This window comes from Zonotrichia leucophrys, unplaced genomic scaffold (assembly GCF_028769735.1).
Source record: "Zonotrichia leucophrys gambelii isolate GWCS_2022_RI unplaced genomic scaffold, RI_Zleu_2.0 Scaffold_48_389894, whole genome shotgun sequence".
NCBI lineage: Eukaryota > Metazoa > Chordata > Aves > Passeriformes > Passerellidae > Zonotrichia > Zonotrichia leucophrys.
The window spans coordinates 132,968-154,813 of record NW_026992253.1 but is presented as its reverse complement, the minus strand read 5'-3'; the positions used below and the strand labels follow the sequence as shown (position 1 = coordinate 154,813).

General features: G+C 70.5%; 3 protein-coding genes across 5 annotated transcripts; all 3 read right to left on the bottom strand.

Annotated features, from left to right (window-relative positions):
- Positions 1-61: 61 nt before the first annotated feature.
- On the bottom strand, positions 62-4,396 carry GCDH (glutaryl-CoA dehydrogenase). Of its 2 annotated transcripts, none has more exons than XM_064737309.1 (11): positions 4,372-4,396; positions 3,544-3,634; positions 3,234-3,374; positions 2,695-2,757; positions 2,145-2,315; positions 1,597-1,726; positions 1,301-1,520; positions 1,111-1,214; positions 901-1,026; positions 665-825; positions 62-591 (listed from the first exon to the last, which is right to left on the bottom strand). In XM_064737309.1, exons 2-11 carry the CDS (start codon positions 3,626-3,628, stop codon positions 512-514), a joined length of 1,281 nt encoding a protein of 426 aa, XP_064593379.1. In that variant the 5' UTR covers positions 3,629-3,634; positions 4,372-4,396; the 3' UTR covers positions 62-511. The 2 variants fall into 2 exon arrangements, with proteins under 2 accessions (XP_064593379.1, XP_064593378.1); XM_064737308.1 differs by having other exon boundaries at positions 4,344-4,391.
- A 193-nt stretch (positions 4,397-4,589) lies between these two features.
- MAST1 (microtubule associated serine/threonine kinase 1) lies at positions 4,590-17,061 on the bottom strand. Of its 2 annotated transcripts, XM_064737306.1 has the most exons (27): positions 16,905-17,061; positions 16,375-16,406; positions 15,560-15,648; positions 15,042-15,117; positions 14,568-14,646; positions 13,912-14,078; positions 13,383-13,458; positions 12,700-12,906; positions 12,251-12,352; positions 11,914-12,028; positions 11,682-11,749; positions 11,505-11,590; positions 11,209-11,417; positions 10,646-10,784; positions 10,412-10,544; positions 10,059-10,224; positions 9,719-9,820; positions 9,495-9,617; positions 8,984-9,093; positions 8,780-8,898; positions 8,520-8,701; positions 8,245-8,424; positions 7,192-7,424; positions 6,605-6,727; positions 6,312-6,448; positions 6,087-6,229; positions 4,590-5,902 (listed from the first exon to the last, which is right to left on the bottom strand). In XM_064737306.1, exons 1-27 carry the CDS (start codon positions 16,941-16,943, stop codon positions 5,256-5,258), a joined length of 3,882 nt encoding a protein of 1,293 aa, XP_064593376.1. In that variant the 5' UTR covers positions 16,944-17,061; the 3' UTR covers positions 4,590-5,255. The 2 variants fall into 2 exon arrangements, with proteins under 2 accessions (XP_064593376.1, XP_064593375.1); XM_064737305.1 differs by lacking the exons at positions 16,375-16,406; positions 16,905-17,061 and adding an exon at positions 16,126-16,233.
- A 463-nt stretch (positions 17,062-17,524) lies between these two features.
- On the bottom strand, positions 17,525-20,959 carry RNASEH2A (ribonuclease H2 subunit A). The gene is made up of 8 exons (XM_064737314.1): positions 20,832-20,959; positions 20,398-20,469; positions 19,857-19,983; positions 19,596-19,683; positions 19,050-19,187; positions 18,483-18,570; positions 18,274-18,397; positions 17,525-17,801 (listed from the first exon to the last, which is right to left on the bottom strand). Exons 1-8 carry the CDS (start codon positions 20,956-20,958, stop codon positions 17,669-17,671), a joined length of 897 nt encoding a protein of 298 aa, XP_064593384.1. The 5' UTR covers position 20,959; the 3' UTR covers positions 17,525-17,668.
- Positions 20,960-21,846: the final 887 nt, after the last annotated feature.

Below are 21,846 nucleotides of genomic sequence, written 5' to 3'. Positions count from 1 at the left end.
GGGTTAGGACCCCTCCCTCCCTCCGAGGTTCCTGGCAGGTTAATTAATGCTGACGAGCAGGGCTGGCATGGAGGGGCTGTCCCACCGTTTATTGGCCATGGGGATGGCAAAGGCACCGGGATGGCACCGGACACGGTACCCAGCACCAGGGGAGTCCCTGAGTGACACCGAGTCCTGTCGGTGACACCGAGTCCCACTGGTGACAGCAGGTTTGCTTGGTGGCATTGGGTCCCATCAACAACACAAGCTGTGCTTGGTGACACCGGGTCCCGCCAGTGCCACCAGATTTGGTTGAGGTGACACCGAGTCCCACTGGTGACACGAGGCCTGGCTGGTGACACGAGGTCCCGTCGGTGACACCGGCTCCTGTCAGTGACACTGGATCCCTTCTGGGGACACCTGGGTCCGGTTGGTGACGCTGGGTCCTGTCAGCTCCACCACCTCCTCACATCCCTTCCCACGAGGAGCAGACCCGGTCCCCGCCGGTGCCACCGGTGCCACCACGTCCCCGCTACGTGCCCTTGGCCGGGGCGAAGGCCTGGATGCCGGTGATGGCGCGGCCCAGGATCAGCGCGTGGATGTCGTGGGTGCCTGCGGGGATCACCACACCTCAGTGGGACCCCCTGCACCCCCGGGGGACCCCCAGGGCCCCTCCCCGCCGTACCCTCGTAGGTGTTGACGGCCTCGAGGTTCATGAGGTGCCGGATGACGTGGAACTCGTCGCAGATGCCGTTGCCCCCCAGCATGTCCCGCGCGTCCCTGGCGATGGCCAGCGCCTTCCCGCACGAGTTCCGCTTCAGCATCGACACCATCTCGGGGGCAGCCCTGCGGGGACACGGACAGGGACACGCTGACCCCCTCCGGACCCCCCGGACCCCCCTTGGGGACAGTGCCACCCACCTGCCCTCGTCCTTGAGGCGGCCGAGCCGCAGGCAGGCGTGCAGCCCCAGCGTGATCTCCGTCACCATGTCGGCCAGCTTCTTCTGCACCAGCTGGTTCCGGGCCAGCGGGCCCCCAAACTGCTTCCTGCGGGTCGGGGCAGGGGGCACTGAGCTTGGGGGGTGCTGGGGGGCGGTGGGACCCCCCAAAGCGCCCCCAGCCCCCCATTACCTGTCCAGCACGTATTGTCGCACCGTCTCCAGACAGGCCTCGGCAGCGCCCAGCGCGCCCCAGGCGATGCCATAACGGGCCTGGGTGAGGCAGCCAAAGGGGCCCTGAGGGACAGGGGGTGTCACTGGGACCCTCTGTCCCAGCGGGACCCCTCCCCATCCCACCGGGGATGCCCCGGCTCCCCGCTCACCGCCAGCCCCTCGGCGCCGGGCAGCACGTTCTCCTCGGGCACCTCCACGTCGTCCAGCAGGATCATGCCGGTGGTCGAGGCCCGCAGGGAGAACTTGCCCTCGATTTTGGGGGTGCTGAGCCCGGGGGTGCCGCGCTCCACCAGGAAGCCCCGGACCCGCCCGTCCTCCTCGCAGCGCGCCCACACCACGCACAGGTCGGCTATGGGCGAGTTGGTGATCCTGGGGTGGTCAGGGAGGGTCAACGGGGGGCTCTGGGGGTCCCCCCGTGTCCCCCTCACCCCAATTCGGGGCTCACCAGGTCTTGGAGCCGCGCAGGGTGTAGGTGCCGGCGCTGGGGTTGTGCCGTGCCCGCGTCTCCATCCGCCCCGGGTCGCTCCCGTGGTTGGGCTCCGTCAGCCCGAAGCAGCCCACGAGCTCCCCCCGAGCTGGGGAGGGGGCGTCAGGGGCACTTCGGGGACCACCACTCCCCTTGTGCCCCCCAATCCTCCTCCAAACCCCCCCAAAGCCCCTCTGCCCCCTCCATCCCACACCCCCTGAGCTGGGGAGGGGGCATGAGGGGCACCCCAGGGACCACCACTCCCTCGTGCCCCCCAATCCTCCTCCAAACCCCCCCAAAGCCCCTCTGCCCCCTCCATCCCACACCCCCCGAGCTGGGGAGGGGGCATCAGGGGCACTTCGGGGACCACCACTGCCCTTGTGCCCCCCAATCCTCCTCCAAACCCCTCAAACGCCCCTCTACCCTGCACCCCCTGAGCTGGGGAGGGGGCATTAGGGGCACCCAGGAACACCCCAACGGCCCCAAACGCCCCCCCCGAGCTGCCCCTGTCCCTCTGGGGGTCTCACCGAGGCGGGGCAGGAAGCGCTCGCGCTGGGCGGGGGTCCCGTAGGCCCACAGCGGGTACATGACCAGCGAGGATTGCACGCTGAGCACCGAGCGGTAGCTGCTGTCCACCCGCTCCAGCTCCCGCGTCACCAGCCCGTAGCCCACCGACGTGGTGCCCGCGCAGCCGTACCCTGCGGGGACCCCCGGGGTCACAGAGGGCACGTGGGGACCCCCGGGGTCACACAGAGACCCCCGGGTCACACAGGGACGCTCAAGGGTCACTTAGGGTCACCCAGGACCCCTCAAGGGGCACCCAGGGACCCCCGGGCTCGCACAGGACCCCTCAAGGACCCTCCCTCCACACGCAGCCCCACCCTGGAGACAGTGCCATCCCCTCAAACCCCCAGTGTCACCCCAAAACTGCCCCCGCAAGCCCCCCGAGTCCCCTCACAGAGCCCCCAAACCTCCTCCCTGACCCCCAGTGCTCCCCCAGAGCTGCCCCCCACCCCTGAGCCCCCAGGCCCCCCCTTTATGTCCCCAAACCCCCCTGGGGTCCCCACACCCCCTGACCTTGGATGGTGGGGCCCAGCAGCCCCAGTTCTCCCAGTTCGGTCACGATCTCCCGGTCAAACACTGGGGGGGGCAAGGTGGGGGTCAGGGCAGCAAGGGGACCCCTGGGCAAATCTGGGGGTCCCCCACACCCCTGTCCCCACCTTGGGTCTGCAGCAGGGGAGGGGGGAGAGGATTTGGGGGTGTTGGAGGCAGTTTGTGCAGTTTTGGGGGGGTTTTGGGGATAGCAAAACTCCCCATTTTTGGCATAGGAAGGATCCCGAGGGAGCTCAGGGGCGAATGGGGCGCTCGGGCAGGTTTGGGGGAGCTTTTGGGGATACCAAAACCCCTAACTTTTGGCAGAGGGGCGAATGGGGAGGGTCGGGGAGGTTTGGGGGGGCACTTGGGGACGTTGCGGGGGAGCTGTGGGGACCGGCCCTGGGGGCTTCTGCAAGCACTTGGTGGGTCTGGGGGCTCTCAGGCTGTACCGGGGGGGTCAGTCGGTACCGGGGAGGGGTCGGGCTGCCTGGGGGTGTTTCGGGGGGCGGTTTTTGGGGTACCCTCGTGGCGGTTGGCGTGCAGCACGCGGGGCAGCAGCCGCTCCTGGCAGTATTTGCGCGTCGTGTCCCGCAGCAGCCGCTCCTCGGCGCTCAGCAGCGCCTCCAGCCCCAGCGCGTCCTGCCAGTCGAACGGGGCGGCCACTGGGGAGGGGGCGGCACCGGGAGACGGGGGGGGGTCAGAACCGGGAAATGGGGGGGAACACCGGGAAATGGGGGGGGGGGGGGCAGTAACGGGAACTCCCGGTGTCTCCCCCCCGTCGCTGCCAATCCCGGGGGGCGGGTCCGTCCCTCTCGCCCCCTCCCCACTCACCCTGTGCGCGGGGGGGGACGGTGCCCCCCCACCGGACACCGCTCCGGGCCGGGCGCGACAGGCGGGCGGCCAAACGCAGCGCCATGGGGGGCTGGGGGCACACAGCGGGTCAGGGACCCCCGGGGCTCACCCCAGGTACCCCCCGTTCCCGACAGAGACCCAGGCACCCCAGTTCCAACAGAGACCCACAGGGACCCCAATTCCAACAGAGACCCCAGTACCCCCCGTTCCCGACAGAGACCACAGGAACTCCAATTCCGACAGAGACCCCCTTTGAACGCCTAATCCCGACAGAGACCCCCAGTTCCCGACAGAGACCCACAGGAGCCCCCAATTCCCGACAGAGAACCCCTTTGAACGCCCTAATCCCGACAGAGACCCCCCAGTTCCCGACAGAGACCCACAGGAGCCCCCAATTCCCAACAGAGACCCCAGGTACCCCCAATTCCCGACAGAGACCCCAGGTACCCCCAGTTCCCGACAGAGACCTCCAGGAACCCCCAGTTCCCGACAGAGACCCACAGGAGCCCCCAATTCCCGACAGAGACCCCCTTTGAACGCCCTAATCCCGACAGAGACCCCCCAGTTCCCGGCAGAGACCCCCTCTGAACCCCAGTTCCTCCCAGAGACACCCTTTGAACCCCAATTCCCCCAAATCTCCCTCAAGTCACTCCCGAAACCACCGGGGCCCTCCTTTGGCACCCCAATTCCCCCGAGCGCTCCTCGAGAGGGCCCCGACTCCCCGAAATCCTCGGCAAACGCCGCCAAGGCCCCCCCGGTGCCCCCCGGTCCCCCCGGACCGTTCGGGTTCAGCGGCGGCGAACGGACCCGGTAGGGCTGTAACGTCACGGGGGGTGGGGGGGGCGTGGCGGGGGCGTGGCGGGAAAAACGCCGAGGTTAACCCGTGAGTGCCCGGGCTCGGGGATGGAGGGGGGGTCCCGGGGCCGTGACACCCCCAAACCCCTCCCGGGGATCCCGGGGCGATGACAGGTGTCGCCCCCCTCCCCCGGTGCCCCCCCGGTGTCCCCCCGAAGCACGGCCGGGGCTCGGTGCTGTACAGCCTTTATTGGTCCCCGGGGCCCCCCCGGCCCCCCCGGCCCGGGGGGCGTTTGCATAGCGAGAACGGGGGGGGGAGGGGACTGTGATGATGTCACGGGGCGGTGGTGATGTCACCGGCTTGGCTGGCCCTCGGGTGACGTCAGCACCGGGTGGAAACCGGGCATAGCAGCCCCCCCCCACAAGTTCGGGTGTCACTGCAGATTTGACGTCACCGCCCTCACACATTCAGTGACGTCACGGCTGTGATGTCACCACTCGAAATCCAGTCGATGATGCCACGGCCGTGACATCATCGATCCCGCATCAGCCGTGACATCACCATCCCCTTCCCCGAGTGACATCAGAGCAGCGCCCGTGCCCCTCCCGTGACATGGGTGCTGTGACATCATCGCGGCTCTGACGTCAGCACCGGGAGCCAAAACCGGGGGCAAACAGGAGACCGGGGGTGGGTGGGAGGGATTTTCCGGGTCGATGACATCACACCGGGGGGATGCCGGGTCGGTGACGTCACACGGTGGGGGGGTGTCACAGTATTAACCCTTGGCGTACGCGGGGAGGGGCCGGGGGGGCGCGACCCCCGCATGCCTGGGGGTCCCGGGGTGCGCCCCCCTATTTACAACCGGGGCTCCGGGGAGGGGGCGCTCGGGTGAAGCTCAGCGCCCGGGGGGGCCCGCGGCGCTGCGGGGGTCCCCGGGGGTCGCACCGGGCCCCACCACCACGATGGGCACCGGCGCCGCCGCCCCGCGCTCGTGCTCCTGCACCGGGCTCAGCGCCTTGGGCGGGCCCCGCGCTCCCCGCTCGGGCTCCTCCGCTCCCGGCGGCGGCGGCGGCGGCTCCGGCCCGGGCGGGCCCCCGAGCAGCAGCGGCAGCTCCTGCCGGCCCAGGCGGCGCGCGGGCCCCGCGGGCGGCGGCGGCGGCGGCTCGGCCGGGCCCTCGCCGTCCCACTCGGCCAAGCTCTGCAGCGGCGGCTCGGCCGGGAAGTCCTTGCGGGGCGGCTCCAGCCCCAGCTTGCGGGGCGGCCCCGGCGCCGCCTTCTCGGGCAGCCCGCGGCGGGCGAGGCGCGGCGACTCGGCGGCCTTGGGGTGCAGCTTGGCGGGGAAGGCGGGCGGCGAGGCGGCGGGCGGCGAGGGCGTGTGCGCGAGCGGCGAGAGCGGGATGCTGCCGGCGGAGCGGCACCGCGCCGCCCGGTACTGCCGCTGCAGCTTCGGCGACAGCCCCTGCAGCGAGCTCGGCCGCAGGTGCGGCCCCGCCGGCGACGGGGGAGCGCTGGAGCCCGGAGAGCTGCTGGGCGGGGAGGCCCCTGCGCGGAACGGGGTCAGGGTGCGGGGGAGGAGCGGGCACCAAGCACCGGGACTGGGCACCGAGCACCGGCACCGGGCACTGCGCCCCGTTCCCGTAACCACGCCCCGTTCCCAACCCCCCGCCCCTTTCCCGGTACAGCCCGCCCCCGTGGCCCCGCCCCTGCCCTCGGCCCCGCCCCTTACCTGGTTCGCGCGCCCGCGCGTGCGTGGGGGAGGCGGGCAGCGAGTCGGAGGAGGAGAGCGAGCGGCTCAGTGACGTCAGCGAGCGGCTCGTGTGCAGCAGCGAGGCCTGGCGCGCCAGGTGCCGGAACAGCGCGCTGCGCCGCCTGGCGGCCGGGAGGACCGTCAGCACCCGGTGCCCCCCTGAGCCCCCCGGAGCCCCCCGAGCCCCCCGTGCCCCGTGCCCACCTCTCGTGGCCGCTCCCGGTGCCCCCCCGCCGGTTCCTCCGGGCCATCTTGGCGCGGGCGCTGCGGCGCCGCGCGGGGCCCAGGCGGATCGAGGTGTTCTCCAGCGGCGTCGTTGTCACCAGCACCTTGGTCCCGCTCTGCGCGACAGCGGGTCACGGGCGGGACCCCCAACACCCGCCTCCCCACCGGGGCTCACCCCCTGGTCATGGCTGACCTGCCGTGACCCTGCCGTGACCCATGACCCCCCAAACCTCTGACCCCGGTGCCCCCCGGTGCCCTCCCGGTGCCCTCACCTTGAGGATGAGCTCCACCACCTCGGTGTGCACCAGCCCGTGCACCGGCTCCCCGTTCACGTGCGTGATGAGATCCCCTGCGCACAGCCCGGCCTCCTGCGCGGGGCCGCCCTCCTCCACGTGCTGCGCCCCAAACACCGGGGTCACCCACGGGGGACAGGGGACGGGACCCCCGGACCCCCCTCCGTGTCCCCAAAACCGGGGTCACCCACGGAGCACCGCGGATGGGACCCCTGTGTCCTCCCCGTGTCCCCCCGGTGTCCCCATGCCACCCCCTGTGTCACCCCATGTCCCCATGTCACCCCGTGTCACCCCATGTCCCCGTGTCACCCTCGACGTCCCCAGTGTCCCCGAGTCATCCTCTGTGTCCCCACCCGTGTCCCCCCAGTGTCCCCTCGTGTCCCTGACCCAGACGACGTGGTGCACGCTGTACACGTCGCTGTCCCCCCGTGTCCCCAATGTCCCCAATGTCCCAATGTCCCCCTGTCCCTGACCCAGACGACGTGGTGCATGCTGTACACGTCGCTGTCCCCCCGTGTCCCCGTGTCCCCGTGTCCCCAATGTCCCCATGTCCCCATGTCCCTGACCCAGACGACGTGGTGCACGCTGTACACGTCGCTGTCGCCCAGGTACACGCGGATGGCTCTCAGGGTGAAGCCGAACTTCTTGCCGGGCCGGGGGATGGCGATGGGCGAGCGCGGCGGCGCCGCCACGGCCGGGGCGAGCTCGCGGCCCGGGGACGAGTCCCGGGATGAGGGGTCCGAGGAGAGCGAGCGCGGCGACATCGGGCTGCCCAGCGGGGACGAGCCGGGCGCCTCCCCTGCGCCCCCGGAGCCCGCTCAGCCCGGAGAGCACTGAGAGACCCCCGAAACACCCCGGAGACCCCCGGAGCCTGCTCAGCCCCGAGACCGCTGAGAGACACCCCAAAACACCCCGGAGACCCCCAGAGCCCGCTGAGCCCCAGAGACCGCTGAGAGACCCCCGAAACCCCCCCGGAGACCCCAGAGAACACTGAGCCCCAGAGACCGCTGAGAGACCCCCGAAACACCCGGAGACCCCCAGAGCCCGCTGAGCCCCAGAGACCAGTGAGAGATACCCCAAAACACCCGGAGCCCCCAGAGCCCGCTGAGTCCAGAGACGCTGAGAGACCCGAAACACCCCGGAGACCCCCGGAGCCCGCTCAGCCCGGAGAGCACTGAGAGACCCCCGAAACACCCCGGAGACCCCCAGAGCCCGCTGAGCCCCAGAGACCGCTGAGAGACCCCCGAAACACCCCCGGAGACCCCAGAGTTCACAGGGAACCGGGGACACCCCAAAACCCCCCCGGAGACCCCAGAGTCCCCCCACGGCACCGCGGACACCCCCGGGGCTGGGGACACCCCACCCGTGGGACTGGGGGTCCCAGCACCCACAGAACCCCCCAAGGGAGACCCCCAGACCCCTCCCGTGGGGACTCGGGGGCTGCAGGGGTCCCTGGGTGTTCGGGGCCCTTTGGGGAGGGTCCTTTAGGGGGGTCCCGTGTATTTGGGCTCCCTGGGGGGATTTGGGCTCCCTTTGGGGGTCCCGGGTGTATTTGGGCTCCCTTTGGGGGGTCCCGGGTGTATTTGGGCTCCCTTTGGGGGTCCCGGGGTGTCACCCACCGCTGGGGATGATGACGGACAGCGCCGTGGCCGACGCCGACTTGGTGACCTTGCCGGGGGCGCGGGGGCTCCGTTTGTCGCCTCCGGGCTCGGCGGGAGCGACCCCCGGGTGCCGCGGGCGCCGCAGCCCCAGCTCGGTGCGGGCCGGGGGCGGCTCCGGGCCCCGCGGGCCTCGCTCCGCTACCGGGGGGGACAACGGGCGGTGAAGGGACCGGGGCTCACCGGAGACCCCTCCCCACCCTCCCGGGACCCCTCCCCACGCTCCCGGCACTCACCCGGCGGCTCCTCGGGGGTCCCGTCCGCGGCTCCGTTGCGGGGGGGGCTCGGCCGTTCCTCGGGCGGGGGTCGCGGCTCCAGCAGCGCCGAGAAGCGGCGGCGCGCGCCCGGGGGGGGGCTGCCCTCGCCCTCGGGGGGCGGCGGCGCCCCCCCCTCACCGGCACCGGCCGAGCGGTGCTTCCTGCGGGGACACGGCGGGAACGGGGGTCAGGGAGCCCCGGGACCCCTTCAGGACCCCCCGTACCCCCCATGCACTCACAGCTCCGGCGATCCGGTTCTCCAGCCGCGCTCCCGGGCGAAGCCGTCCCGTCTGCCCTCGTCCCGCGGGCGCCCCTTGGCCTTGGGCTCCTGCGAGAGCTGCTCCAGGCTGCTGTACACCTGCGGGAGGGCAGCGATCGCACCCGGGCACCGCTGGGCGCACACCCGGGCACACCGGACCCGGGCACACCGGACCCCGCCCCACCTTGCTGAAGCGCGGCGAGCAGGACGAGAACTGCCGGATCTCCACGGGCTCGTCCTCGGTCGTGTCCTCGTCCTCGTACGACGTCACGTGGGGGTACCTGTCCGACCGGGCTGGGGGGGCACGGGGGCGAGGGGGGGTCCTTAGAGCAACCTCGAGGGAGGAGGGACCCCAAGGAGGGGCTGGGGGGTCCCAGAATGTTCCAGGAGGGTCTCGGGAGGTTCCAGGGGGGTCCTGGATTGTTCTGTGAGGTTCCGGGGGGTCCCAGGGGGATCCTGGGATGTTTCAGGGAGTTCTGGGGGGTCCCAGGAGGGTCCCAGGATGTTCCAGGGGGTTCTGGAGGTCCCAGGGAAGGTTTAGGGGGTTCTGGGGGGTCCCAGGGGGGTCCCGGGATGTTCCAGGGGGTCCCAGGGAGGGTCCAGGGGCTGATCCAAGGGGAGTCCCAGGGATGTCCCCAAGGGGGGGTGGTTTCAGGGGGTTCCCGTGGGGGTCCCGGGGGTCCTCCCTCGCTCACTGTCGAAGTAGCTCGTGTCCTCCTCGGACTCGAGGTGCGGCACGAACTCGGCTTTCTGCCGCAGCAGCCCCGTCCAGTCCAGGGTGGCGAAGAATCCGTGAGCCTTCACCTCCTGCGCGCCCCCTGCGCGGCACCGCCCGTCACGGGGGGATTTGGGGGGTACCGGGCGGTCTGGGGGGTCTCAGGGGGTCCCGGGAGGTGTTTGGGGGTCCCGGGGGTCTCACCTGCCCCCAGGCGCCGCAGCGGGTCCGGCTGCAGCAGGCACGAGATGAGGTGCTGAGCATCCGGGGGCAGCGCCTCGTCCCCCTCCGGCCACAGGATCTCATCTGGGGGGACACGGGGACAGGGGGCACGGGGGGACGGGGACACAGGGGTGAATGGGAGAGACAGGAGGACACGAGGGGACAGGAGGGGATACGGAAGGAACATGGGGGGACACAGAGGGGACACGGGGGGACAGCTGAGCACCGTACCTGAGATCACCTGCCCTGGGTGTCCCTTTGTCCCCTGTCACACCTGAGGTCACCTGCCCCGTGTCCCCTCGTGTCCCCCCCGTGTCCGTACCTGAGATCACCTGCCCGAAGAGCTCCTCGGGCGTGTCCCCGAAGAAGGGCACGCAGCCCACCAGGAACTCGTAGAGCACGATGCCCATGGCCCACCAGTCCACGGGCTTGCCGTAGCCCTGGCGCAGGATCACCTCGGGGGCGATGTACTCGGGGGTGCCGCACACCTGGGGACACGGGGGACAGCAGGGGACAGGTGGGGACAGGTGGGGACAGGCCCCTGAGCTGCTGCAGGCACTCCCTGCTCTGCTGGTCCCACCCCTGGCACACCTGAGTGCAGATGGGCACACCTGGGCACACACCTGGCACACACCTGTGCACACCTGGCACGCACCTGGCACACCTGGCACGCACCTGCTTGTCGCGGAACTCGCGCGCGTCCTTCTCCATGTGCCCCTCGTACAGGTTGGTGGTCAGGCTCATCAGCCCCATCTTGGAGAGCCCGAAATCCGTCAGCTTCACGTGGCCCAGAGAGGTGATCAGGAGGCTGCAGGTGAGGGGTGGGGCCGGGTGAGCGGGGCGGGGCCCCGGTGGGTGGGGCAGGTCCCAGGTGAGTTGGGCGGTGCCCAGGTGACCCCCCAGGCTCACTTGTCGGGTTTGAGGTCGCGGTGCACGATGCCGTAGGTGTGCAGGTACTCCAGGGCCAGCACGGTCTCGGCAAAGTAGAGCCGGGCCAGCTCCAGGGGCAGCGCCCCGATGTGCTTGAGCAGCGTGGCACAGTCACCGCCTGGGGACATTGGGGACATTGGGGACAGAGGGGACAGAGGGGACATTGGGGACAGAGGGGACATCGGGGACAGGGGGGACATTGGGGACAGAGGGGACATTGGGGCAGAGGGAATTGGGGACAGGGGACATTGGGGCATCAGGCAGCATTGGGACGGGGACATTGGGACAGAGGGGACATTAGGGACAGAGGGGACAGAGGGGACATTGGGGGCATTGGGGACAGAGGGGACATTGGGGACAGAGGGACATGGGGGAGATTGGGGACAGATGGAGGATGGGGGGGACAGCGGGGAACATGAGCACATGGGGTGGGGCATGGGGACAACCGTTACCACAACACCCAGCCCCATATCTCCCTCTCCCGCCCCATATCGCGACGCCCCGCCCCTATATCGTGAACTCCCCGCCCCCTATGGCCGCACCTTCCACGTACTCCATGACCATGCAGAGGTGGCGGCGGGTCTGGAAGGAGCAGAACATGCTGACCACGAAGGGGTTCTCGGCGAAGGTGAGGATGTCGCGCTCCACGAAGGCCTGGTGCACCTGGTTCCGCAGCAGCAGGTTCTGCTTGTTGATCTTCTTCATGGCGAAGCGCTGCCGCGTGGCCGTGTGCCGCACCAGGTACACGGCCCTGAGGGGGGACAGGTGAGGGTGGGACCCCCGGGACCACCCCCGGGACCACCGGAACCCCCCCGGACACCCCCGGGACCCCCCTCACCCGTAGGCGCCGTTGCTGATCAGTTTGATGGTCTCGAAGTCGTTCTCACCTGGCGGCTCCTTGGGCCGGGGGGCGGCAGCGCGGCCCTGGGTGGGGGGGGGACAGGTGACATTGAGGGGGACAGGTGACATCATGGGGGGTGACACAGGGGGGGGACATGGCGGGGACAGCGCCCACCTCAGCCCCCTCCTCGGGCTCCGGGGTGTTGGTGCCGCTGCTGTCGGGCTCCTCCAGGTGCAGCATGTCTGGGGGGGGGGACACAGGTGTGGCACAGGTGTGTGTGGGGACACCAGGGTCACAGGCGTGCCCCCCCATACCTGCCTGTGTCCCCACACCTGTCCTGAACCCCCCCACCCCACACCTGTCCCGCCATCCCTATCCCCCCACACCCGTCCCCACGCCCCCGTACCTGCGCGCGCCCCCCGGGCCCGGCCCAGCTGCCTCAGCAGGTACCGGGGGGTGTCGGCTCGCAGGGGCCCCTCGGCCCGGCCCAGCAGCTGCGACAGCCCCGCGGGGTCAAACTCCTGCCGGCAGGTGAGGGGCAGGTGAGACAGGGACAGGTGAGGGGGGCACAGGTGAGGGGGCACAGGTGAGGGGGGCACAGGTGAGGGGACAGGGACAGGTGAGGGGACAGGGACAGGTGAAGGGGACACAGGGACGGGTGAGGGTGACACAGGTGAAGGGACAGGTGAGGGGTGCACAGGTGAGGGTGGCACAGGTGAGGGGGACACAGGTGAGGCCCTCACCAGGCACTCGAGCAGGCGCGCGGGGCGGGAGATGATGATGAGGAGCCGCTTCACCAGCTGGGTGATGAAGGCCACCTCCTCCGACTCGGAGCGCTCGTAGGCCTGGGGGGACATTGGGGGGTCAGGGGGGACATTGGGGGACCCAGGGGACATTGGGGGGCCCAGGGGACATGGGGGCATCCCTCGAGTTCGTGCTGAGTCCCATTGGGTCCCTTGGGTCCCCGCTGTCGCCAATGTCCCCCACTGTCCTCCTTTGTCCCCCCCTATCTCCCCCATGTCCTCAGCTGTCCCCAGGTGTCCCCAGGTGTCCCCATGTCCCCTCACGTCCTGCAGCAGCCTCTCCATGCTCTCCTGCAGCTCGCAGAAGTAGCCCGCCGTGATGAGGCCGTGCCTGTCCCTGTGTCCCCCATTGTCCCCAGGTGTCCCCAGGTGTCCCTGTCCCCCCTCACGTCCTGCAGCAGCCTCTCCATGCTCTCCTGCAGCTCGCAGAAGTAGCCCGCCGTGATGAGGCCGTGCCGGGCCGTGGCCAGGCAGTCCCGGGCCAGCTCTACCAGCTGGTGCTGGATGAAGCTCAGGGCGCCGTCGGCCAGGGGGGTCCCACCGGGGCCGCAGCCCCGCACAAACTCCTCCAGGCGCTCCTGCATCTGCGCCGTGGCCTGGCAGGGACCAGAGAACACGGTGAGCCAGCAGTGAGCCCATGGTGAACCCACAGCAATCCCAGGGTGATTCCGTGGTGAACCCACAGCAATCCCAGGGTGAGCCCATGGTGATCCCACAGCAATCCCAGGGTGAGCCCACGGTGAACCCACGGTAATCCCAGGGTGAGCCCACGGTGATCCCACAGTAATCCCAGGGTGAGCCCACGGTGAACCCACAGCAATCCCAGGGTGAGCCCATGGCACCCCAGTCCCCGGGGGGACCCCAGGGTGATCCAAACTGACCCCACGGTGATGCCATAGTGACGCCATGGTGACCCCATAGCACCCAGAGACCCCAGGGGGACCCCAGGGTGAACCCACAGGGACCTCATGGGGACCCCATGGTACCCTGATACCCCACAGAGACCCCATAACCACCCCCACAAACCCCCCGCCCGGGGCAGCCCGCACCCCCCAAGTGCCCCCAGCCCCACCTTGGGGAACCTCTCCTTGTACACGTGGTTCATCATCACGATCTCGTTGTCGTGGGACGAGGGCGAGCGCCCGGGGCTGGGGAAAGGGGGGGCACAGCTGGCACCCACAGGACCCCCAGGACCCCCCCATTCCACCCCTCGACAGCCACGGCCTCACCCCAGTGTGCCCCGAGTTTGGGTGAGCCCCAAATCCCGTCCACTCCCTAAATCCAAGGGGTCCCCCCGCTGGCCCCCCATCCCCACAGTGACACCCCAAATCCCCCCCATTTCCCCCCAAATCCCCCCCATTTCCCCCTCAATTCCCCTCCATTCCCCCCCCAAATCTCCCCCACCATTTCCCCCAAATTCCCCCATTTCCCCCCCAAATCCTCCATAAAATCCCCCCCACCATTCTCCCCCCCAAATCTCCCCCCATTTCCTCCCCAATTTCCCCCCCAAATCCGCCTCACAATCCCCCCCCAAATCCCCCTAATTTCCCCCCATTTCTCCCCAAAACCCCCTCCCCCGTGCCCCCGGTTTCGGGCCCCACCTGAGGCTGCGGGAGCGGGGTCTGGGGGCGGCCGCGCCCCCCCGGGCCCCCCCATCCTCCTCGGCGAGGCTCTCGGAGCTGCCGAAGTGGCGGGACAGGAACCGCAGCTCCTCGGCCGTGGGCTGCGCCGGCAGCTGGTGCAGCCGCTCCTGCGACGAGCACGACGACTGCGGGGCAGCCGGGGGGTCAGACCACCATGGGACCCCCAAAATCACACCCGGGACCCCCAAAAACCCCCTGAGCCCCGGGAGCGCGGGGTCAGCCCACCGGGACCCCCAAATCCTCCCCAGGACTGCGGGGCAGCCGGGGGGTCAGACCACGGGACCCCAAAAACACACCCGGGACCCCCAAATATCCATCCGGGACCCCCAAAATCCCATCCGGGACACCCAAACCGCCTCTGACCCCCGGGTCAGCCCACCCAGGGACCCTCAAGTACCCCCCGGGACCCCCAAATGTCCCCTGACCCCACAGACCCCTGGGGTCACCCCCGAGCCTACTCCGAGACCCCCAAATCACCTCCGGGACCCCCCAGATTCCCCCTGACCCCCGTGTCACCCCCAGCCCCTTTTGGACCCCCCATCGCCCCCGGCGCCCCCAGACCCAGCAGAGGCCCCAAAGCTCCCGGGGGGCTCCGGGGGTCGCGCCCCCCTCACCGAGACGGTGGAGCTGGGGGTGTTGGTGCCATAGCCCGAGGAGGGCAGCGAGGCCAGCGACCAGCGGCGCCCGTCCGCCCTGCGGAGAGAGGGGCAGGATAACCCGGGACAGACCGGGATAACCCGGGGTACACCGGGACAGCCCAGGGACAGCCCGGGATACACCGGGACAGCCCCGGGACACCCCCAGAACCCCCGGACAGCCCCAGGATACCCCCCCGGACAGCCCGAGACAAACCGGGACAGACCCGGGACAGCCCAGGGATACCCAGGGAGAGCCCGGGACAAACCGGGACAAACCGGGACAGCCCGGGGACACCCCCGGACACCCCCAGAGCACTGGGGACACCCCCGGACATTGCGGACACCTCCGGACCCTGAGGTTGTCTCCGAGCCCCCCGCCCAGCCCCTCGCGTGTCCCCGGTATCCCCGGTTTCCCCGGTCCCCCCCCGGTCTCCCCGGTGCCCCCCTCACCGGCGGGACGCTCCGAACGAGAAGTGCGCGGGGGCGCTCGGGGAGAAGTTCCGGGGGCTGTCCTGGGGGCTCGTACCTGGGCACAGGTGCGGTGACGTCACCGCCCCGTCCTCACAGGCCACGCCCCATCCCCGCGGGTGGGCGGGGCCAAGCGAGTGGGACCCACCCCGGGGGAAAGGGGAGGGGGGGCAGGAGGGACCCCAAGGGTGGGGAGGGGTCCCCGCAGGTCATGGGGGGGTCTGGGGGGGTCCTGGAAGTTTGGGGGCGCTGGGGGGACTTTGGGGGGGCTGGGGGGGATTTGGGGACACCAGAGAGGGGCTGGGGACGCCTGAGGGGGTTTGGGGACACCGGGGAGGGTCGGGGATCCCCGGGGGTGCTTGAGGACACCGGGGCGGGGCGGGGACACCTGGCGGGGTCTGGGGACACCCGGGGGGGCTCAGGTGGGTTTGGGGACACCCAGGGGCGGTCGGGCACACCCGGGGGGGGTCGGGGGGCTCCGGGGGTCGCGGGGGTCTCACCGATGTGTCCGGGCAGCGGCGAGTGCGGCCGCGGCAGGGTGGGGGAGGTGCTGGTCAGGATCAGGCTCTTCCGGTTGTTCGTGCGGCAGCTGGGGGGGGGCGGGGGGGGGGTCAGGACCCCCTGGGACCCCTCCCCAAATAGAGACCCCCTCCCCACAACGTCACAGGGCTGGGGGAGGGGGGCGCTCAAAGCCCCCACCCCAAAATAATAAAGGGGGAATAACGGGGGGGGGGAGAGACAGCGGCCGGGGGGGCTCGGGGGAGGATGAGGAGGGAGAGGAAGGACGGGGGGGGATGAGGATGAGAATGGAAGGGGGGCGAACATGGGGATGAAGGAGGGAGAGGATGAGGATGAAGGCTGAGGATGGAGATGGAGGATGAGGATGGACACGGAGGATGAAGGATGTGGATGAGGATGAGGATAGACACAGGATGAAAATGAGGATGAGGACGGACATGGAGGCTGACGACGAGGATGAGGCTGAGGATGAGGATGGACATGGAGGATGAGGATGGAGAGGAGGCTGAGGCTGGCGCGGGAGGAAGGCCGGGCCGCTGCCCGGTACCTCTTGGAGCGGCGGAACATGCTGCCGCTGCTGCCGCTGCCGTTGCTGCCGCCGCCGCTGCCGCCGCCGCTGCTGTGGCCGCCGCCCGCCGGGACCGGCATCGGGGGCTCCGGGGGTTCCGGGGGGGCTCCGGGGCGGCGGCGGGGCGGGGGGGGCGGGGGGGCCGCGGCGGCTGCAGTGGGCGGGGCCGGGGCGGGGCCGGGGCGGGGCCGGGGGGCGCAGTGGGTGGGGGGCGCGGGGGGGTCTCACCTGCTGCTCTTCCGCGGCAGCGGCAGCTCCTTCTGCAATAACGGGGGAACGGCTGGGGAGCGGCGCCGGTACCGGACCGGCCCCGGGGGGGCTCCGTGCCCCCCGCCCGCCGACCGAACCCCCCCGGACACCCCCGGGACCGCAGCGCCCTCCGGTACCGGGCCCGCATCGCCCCTCCCGCCCCCGGTGCCGGCCGCGCCCGGAGCGACCTTCCCGGTACCGGCCCCGCCCGCCCGGTACCGCCCTGCGCTGCCCCCCCTGCGGAACGGCCTGCGGTGCCCGGTGCCGATCCGATCCCTCCGGTACCGATCCCCGCCAGCTCCGATACCCCCCGGTACCGATCCCCGCATCCTCCGGTGCCGACATCCCGCCCGGTACCGACCCCCTCCCGGTAACCGTTACTGCCCGGTACGGACACCCCGCTCCCGAACCCGGTACCGATTCCCCGGTACCGATTCCCCCCGTTCCGATACCGGTACCGGCGCCGCCATCCCCGGTTCCCATCAATAACAACCCCCCCCTCCCGGTACCTGCAGCCGCCGCCGCCGGATCACGCCCGAATCGTCCATGGCGCCGCTCCCGGTTCCGGTGCCGGTTCCGGTACCGGGGGGGTCCCGGCCTCGCTGCCCCCCCCGCAGCCCCCGGTACCCGCAGCCCCCCCTTTCAGCCGCCCTCCGCCATCGCCCGGGACCCCCGGGAGGCCCCGCCCAGGCCCCGCCTTGAGCTCCGCCCCCAGAGCCACGCCCTGGCCACGCCTCGACCGCGCCCAGCCCCGAGGGCGCCCCCCAGCGGCGGGGCCCGGTCCCGGTGCCCCCCCCGCCCCTCCCGGTGCCGCTGTCCGCGGTGCTGAACGGGGAAGGGGAGGGGTCCGCACCCCATCAGTGACCCCCCCGGCGCTGAAACCCCCCAAAACCGGCCCCGAACGGGGGATTGGGGGGCTCAGAGACCCCCGGTGACCCCCCCGGTTTGCTCGCCCCCCGGTCATTCCCTAATCCCGGGATTGAGGCCACGGCGCTCTCCAGGCTTGATTAACCCGGGGGGGCACCTGGGCTTCCCCCCCACCCCCAAAACCTCCCCCAACCAGGGGGTCCCTGCGCCCCCCGCCCCAGCCCCAACATGACCAGAAAAAAAGAGATTTGGGGTATTTAAAAAATGCTTTATTAAAAAACAACGCTCTGGGTCTGGGTGCCCATTTTGGGGGGGGGAGGTCTCCCTCATTTTGAGGGGTTTTTCCCCCCATTTTGGGGGATGATTTCCCCCATTTTTGGGGGATGTTTCCCCCATTTTGGGGGGGTCACAGCTCGGCCAGGGCCCTCAGGCTGCGCTCCTGGAAGAAGCGGTGGGGGGGGCGCCGGGGGGGGCTCCGGGCGAAGTAGGAGAGAACCGAGGGGGGGGCGCCGGGGTCCTCTGGGGGGTCCTCGTCAGCCCTAGGGGGTGGGGGGCGGCAGGAGGGGAATGTTCACCCCCTGTCCTGACCCCCCCCATTGCACCCATTGGACCCCCCCGGTTCCACAGGGACCACCCCCCTCTGACCCCCAACCCCAGGAACCCTCTGTGCCCTACCAGGACCCCCAATACCCCTCCAGACCCCCAAATACCCCCCCAATACCCCCCCAGGACCCCCAATACACCCCCAGGACCCCCCCGTACCACAGCACAGGGACCCCGTCCCTCTGCAGCAGCGCCTGCGCCGTGCCCCCCAGGCCACCCATGACACCCCTGTACCCCTCCAGGACCCCCAATACCCCCCAGGACCCCAATATCCCCCCGTACCATTCCACGGGGACCCCTCTCTCTGCAGCAGCGCCTGCGCCGTGCCCCCCAGGCCACCCATGACACCCCTGAACCCCTCCAGGACCCCCCAATACCCCCCCAGGACCCCCAATATCCCCCCCGTACCATTCCACGGGGACCCCCTCTCTCTGCAGCAGCGCCTGCGCCGTGCCCCAGCTGAACCGCACCAGCTGGGGGAACCCAAACACCGGCTCCAGGTTCCTCCTCAGCCACTCCTTGGTCTTAGGGTCTGCACAAAGGTGAGGGGGGGGCGTCAGGGACACCCCAAAATCGGGACCCCCCCCTCACTAAACCTGCAGTCCCCCCCTGCCCACCGTTGGGGTATCCGGAGCCGTAATCGCGGTCAGGGCTCCCCAAATCCTCCACGAAGTTCCAGTGGAGCACGGCCCGGTCCCGGGCGACCTGGGGGGGCACGGGGGGCTCTGAAGGGCTGGGGGGCTCTGGGGGAGCTCAGGGGGAGAGGAGGGTCCTGCCCCCCCCACCCCACCCCAAAAACTCAGCGGTTTGGGAGAGGTGGGGGGGCCGGGAAGGGAGGGGGGTCGGGGGTGTTGGTGCTGGGGGGTGCAGGGGAGGTCAGTTCAGGGGGGTCTCGGAGGGGTCAGCGGGTCAGTTCTGGGGTTTGGGGGTGCTGGGGTAGGGAGGATCGGTTCTGGGGTTTTGGGGGGTCATTCCAGGGGTTTGGGGGGTCAGTTCTGTGGTTTGGGGGTTCAGGGGCTCAGTTCCATGGTTTGGGGGGGGTCAGTTCCAAAGGGGTCAGTTCCATGGGTTTTGGGGGTCAGTTGGAGGTTCCGGGGGTCGGTTCCGTGCTTTGGGGGGTCACTGGGCGGTTCTGGGGGTCACTCCCATGTTTTTTTGGGGGTCCCTTTGGGGTCCCAGCCCACCTTGGCGCAGATGCTGGCGGCGCTGACCGTGGGGAACAGCGCGTCGGCCTTGGGGCGCACGGTGACCCCCAGCCCCGGGAAACGGCGCCGCAGCTTCGCCTCGTACTTGTCTGCGGGGCCCACCGTGTCCACAAACACCTGCGGACCCCAAATCACCCCCAAAATTACCCCGGGACACCCCCAAAATTACCCTGAGATCCCTGAGTACTTGTCTGCGGGGCCCACCGTGTCCACAAACACCTGCGGACCCCAAAATCACCACGGGACACCCCCAAAATTACTCCCGAGTCACCATGGGACCCCCTCGAGTCACGCCAGGACACCCCAAGTCATTCTGGGACCCCAAAAATCATCCCGGGACCCCCCCAAATGACCCTGGGAACTCCCAACCAGCCCAGGACCCCAAAATCCCCCTCCTCTGCTCCCCGATCCATCCTGACTCCCCAAACCCCCCAAAATGCTCCTTAACCCACCCAGCCCAACCTGCCCCACCCTCCCTTCCCAAAAACCCCCCCAAAATCCCACCTGGGCCCCCCCAAAGCCCACCTGTGCCACCTGCACCCCCGAGTCGAGCACGAACTGGATGAGCTCCGTGGCCGTGTCGTGGGACAGCTCGTTCAGGTTGTACTTGGCCCTGGGGGGGGATCAGGGGGCGTCACCCCCAAATGGGGAACGCGCCCACCCCCCAGCACCCCAAACTGGGGGGAGCCCGGATCGGGGGGATCAGCAGCACTTTCAGGGGTTCCAGGGGGGCTCCCCGAGCATCGCGGCCCCCCCGGGATTTCGGGGGGCTCTCGGGGGTCTCACCGCTGCTGCATGCAGGCCGAGATGTGGGCGGGGGGCAGCACCTGCAGCGCCCACCCCACCCAATCGCCCGCGGCCTCCAGGAGCCCAAAGCGCCGCTCCCGCTCCGCCTCCGACAGCGTCTTCGAGTCTGGGGGCGTCGGGTGGGGTGAGAGACCCCCGGCACCCTCCCCAGAACCCCCCGGGACCCCCAACCCACCCCTGGGACCCTCACAGCTTCCCCAGGACCCCCGCGGGACCCCCCCAAAGCGCCGCTCCCGCTCTGCCTCCGACAGCGTCTTTGAGTCTGGGGGCGTCGGGTGGGGTGACAGACCCCCGGGACCCTCCGTGGACCCCCCCGGGACTCCCAACCCACCCCCGGAACACCCAAAGCTCCCCTAGAACCCCCCGGGACCCTCCAGGATCCCCCCAAGCTCCTTCCAGGATCCCCCGGGACCCCCCGAGAGTGCCCCAGCTCACCCAGAGACCCCCTGGGACCCCCCCCGGCACCGCCACAGCTCCCCCGGGATCCCCCAAACCCCCCGGGACCCCCGGCCGGCCCCACCTGCCACCCCCAGCGCCTCCAGCTCCTGCACTTTGTCCTCGGGGCAGTAACAGACGGCGTAAACCATCGGCCCTGGGGGGCACCGGCGGTCAGACGGGACACCGGGGCACCGGGACCACCGGACGCAACCCCCGGGGCACCGGGACCCGTCCCAGTGAACCCCCGGGGCACCGGGACCCCTCCCACCAAATACCCGGGCACCGGGACCCCTCCCACTGAACCCCCGGTACACCGGGACCCTCTCCACTCAAATTCCGGACCCTCAAACTCAACTCCCGGTGCACCGGATCCCCTCCCACTGAGTCCCCGATGCACCGGGACCCTCTCCACCCAAACCCCGGGCCCCCACACTCAGTCCCCGGTGCACCGGAGCCTCTCGGCGCCCCCTGCAGCGGCCCCGGCGCGGTTCCCCCCGGTTCCCGTCCCGGTCTCACCGAGCACCGGCCCCCGGCCCGCCTCGTCCACGCCGAGCGCGCAGGGCCGGGCGCGGCACGGGCCGGGCACGGCGGAGGCGAAGCGGCCGCCGCTCGCCGGGTCCCGCTGCAGCGCCGAGAGCGCCATGGCTGACGGGGCGGGGCGGGGCCTGGCGGGGCGGGGCCGCGATTACCGCCAATCACCGTGCGGGAGCGGTGTAACGAGGCGTGGTTTAGAGTAGAGGGAGGGGTTTAGAGGGGGGCGGGTCACCCGAATATGGCGCCATTTCGCGGGGGCGGGGCTTAACGGAAAGGGCGGGGTTTAACGGGCCGGGACGTCCCCCGGTGGGGCCGAAGGGGGGAGCACCGGAAAGGCCGGGGGGCTCCCGGTGTCGGTGCAGCACCGGGAAAGGCCGGGGGGGCTCCCGCGATCGGTGCAGCACCGGGAGAGACGCGGGGTGGAGGGTCCCCGGGATGGCGAGGGCGGGCAGGTGGTCCCGGGACGGTCCCGGAAAGATCCCGCTGGCGGCGGGGATGTCCCGGAAGCCTCGTGTGTCCCCCCCCGGACCGTCCGGGAAGCGCGGGAGGGAGGGGGGTTCCCGGAACGGCCCCGCCCTCTCCCGCCTGCCCAAATAAGGGCATGATTGCGTCAGCGGGGAAAGCCCCGGCCCCGCCCATTTCCGTTGACGCCGGTGCACGCGGGGGGCTTCCCACGGGAGGGGGAGGGGGGACCCGCCGCCCCCGGTGCAGCGCGACCAGAGCCGGTACCGCAATTAACATCATCATCATTATTATTATTATTAATATTAATAATTAAATACAAATGTACAAAAGAAAAATCAGCAGCGACAACGAATCGACCCCGCCCCGGGATCGGGGGCTGCTCCCCACCGGGGGGTCCTGTAAACGTCACCGGGATGGGGGGGTCCGCCCGCCCCTCCCGCGGAATCCCTGGTTCGGAGGGGCCCGACCCCTCCCCGAGAACCGGGGGGTCCCCAGGCCCAGCTGGGGGGGCTCCAGGCCCTCTTTGGGGGTC

Coding starts and splice junctions, on each gene's coding strand:
- GCDH (XM_064737309.1), bottom strand. CDS start 3,628: ATGGCGCTGCGTTTGGCCGCCCGCCTGTCGCGCCCGGCCCGGAGCGGT. Junction 2,758..3,233: donor GCACGCCAACCGCCACGAGG/GTACCCCAAAAA, acceptor TGCCCCCCCCAG/TGTTTGACCGGGAGATCGTG. Junction 1,027..1,110: donor CGACAATACGTGCTGGACAG/GTAATGGGGGGC, acceptor CCCGACCCGCAG/GAAGCAGTTTGGGGGCCCGC.
- MAST1 (XM_064737305.1), bottom strand. CDS start 16,226: ATGCCGGTCCCGGCGGGCGGCGGCCACAGCAGCGGCGGCGGCAGCGGC. Junction 14,079..14,567: donor CCCCCAGCTCCACCGTCTCG/GTGAGGGGGGCG, acceptor GCTGCCCCGCAG/TCGTCGTGCTCGTCGCAGGA. Junction 6,728..7,191: donor GCGTGCACCACGTCGTCTGG/GTCAGGGACATG, acceptor TTTGGGGCGCAG/CACGTGGAGGAGGGCGGCCC.
- RNASEH2A (XM_064737314.1), bottom strand. CDS start 20,958: ATGGCGCTCTCGGCGCTGCAGCGGGACCCGGCGAGCGGCGGCCGCTTC. Junction 19,684..19,856: donor TCGGCCTGCATGCAGCAGCG/GTGAGACCCCCG, acceptor ATCCCCCCCCAG/GGCCAAGTACAACCTGAACG. Junction 19,188..19,595: donor CGGGGGTGCAGGTGGCACAG/GTGGGCTTTGGG, acceptor TGGGGTCCGCAG/GTGTTTGTGGACACGGTGGG.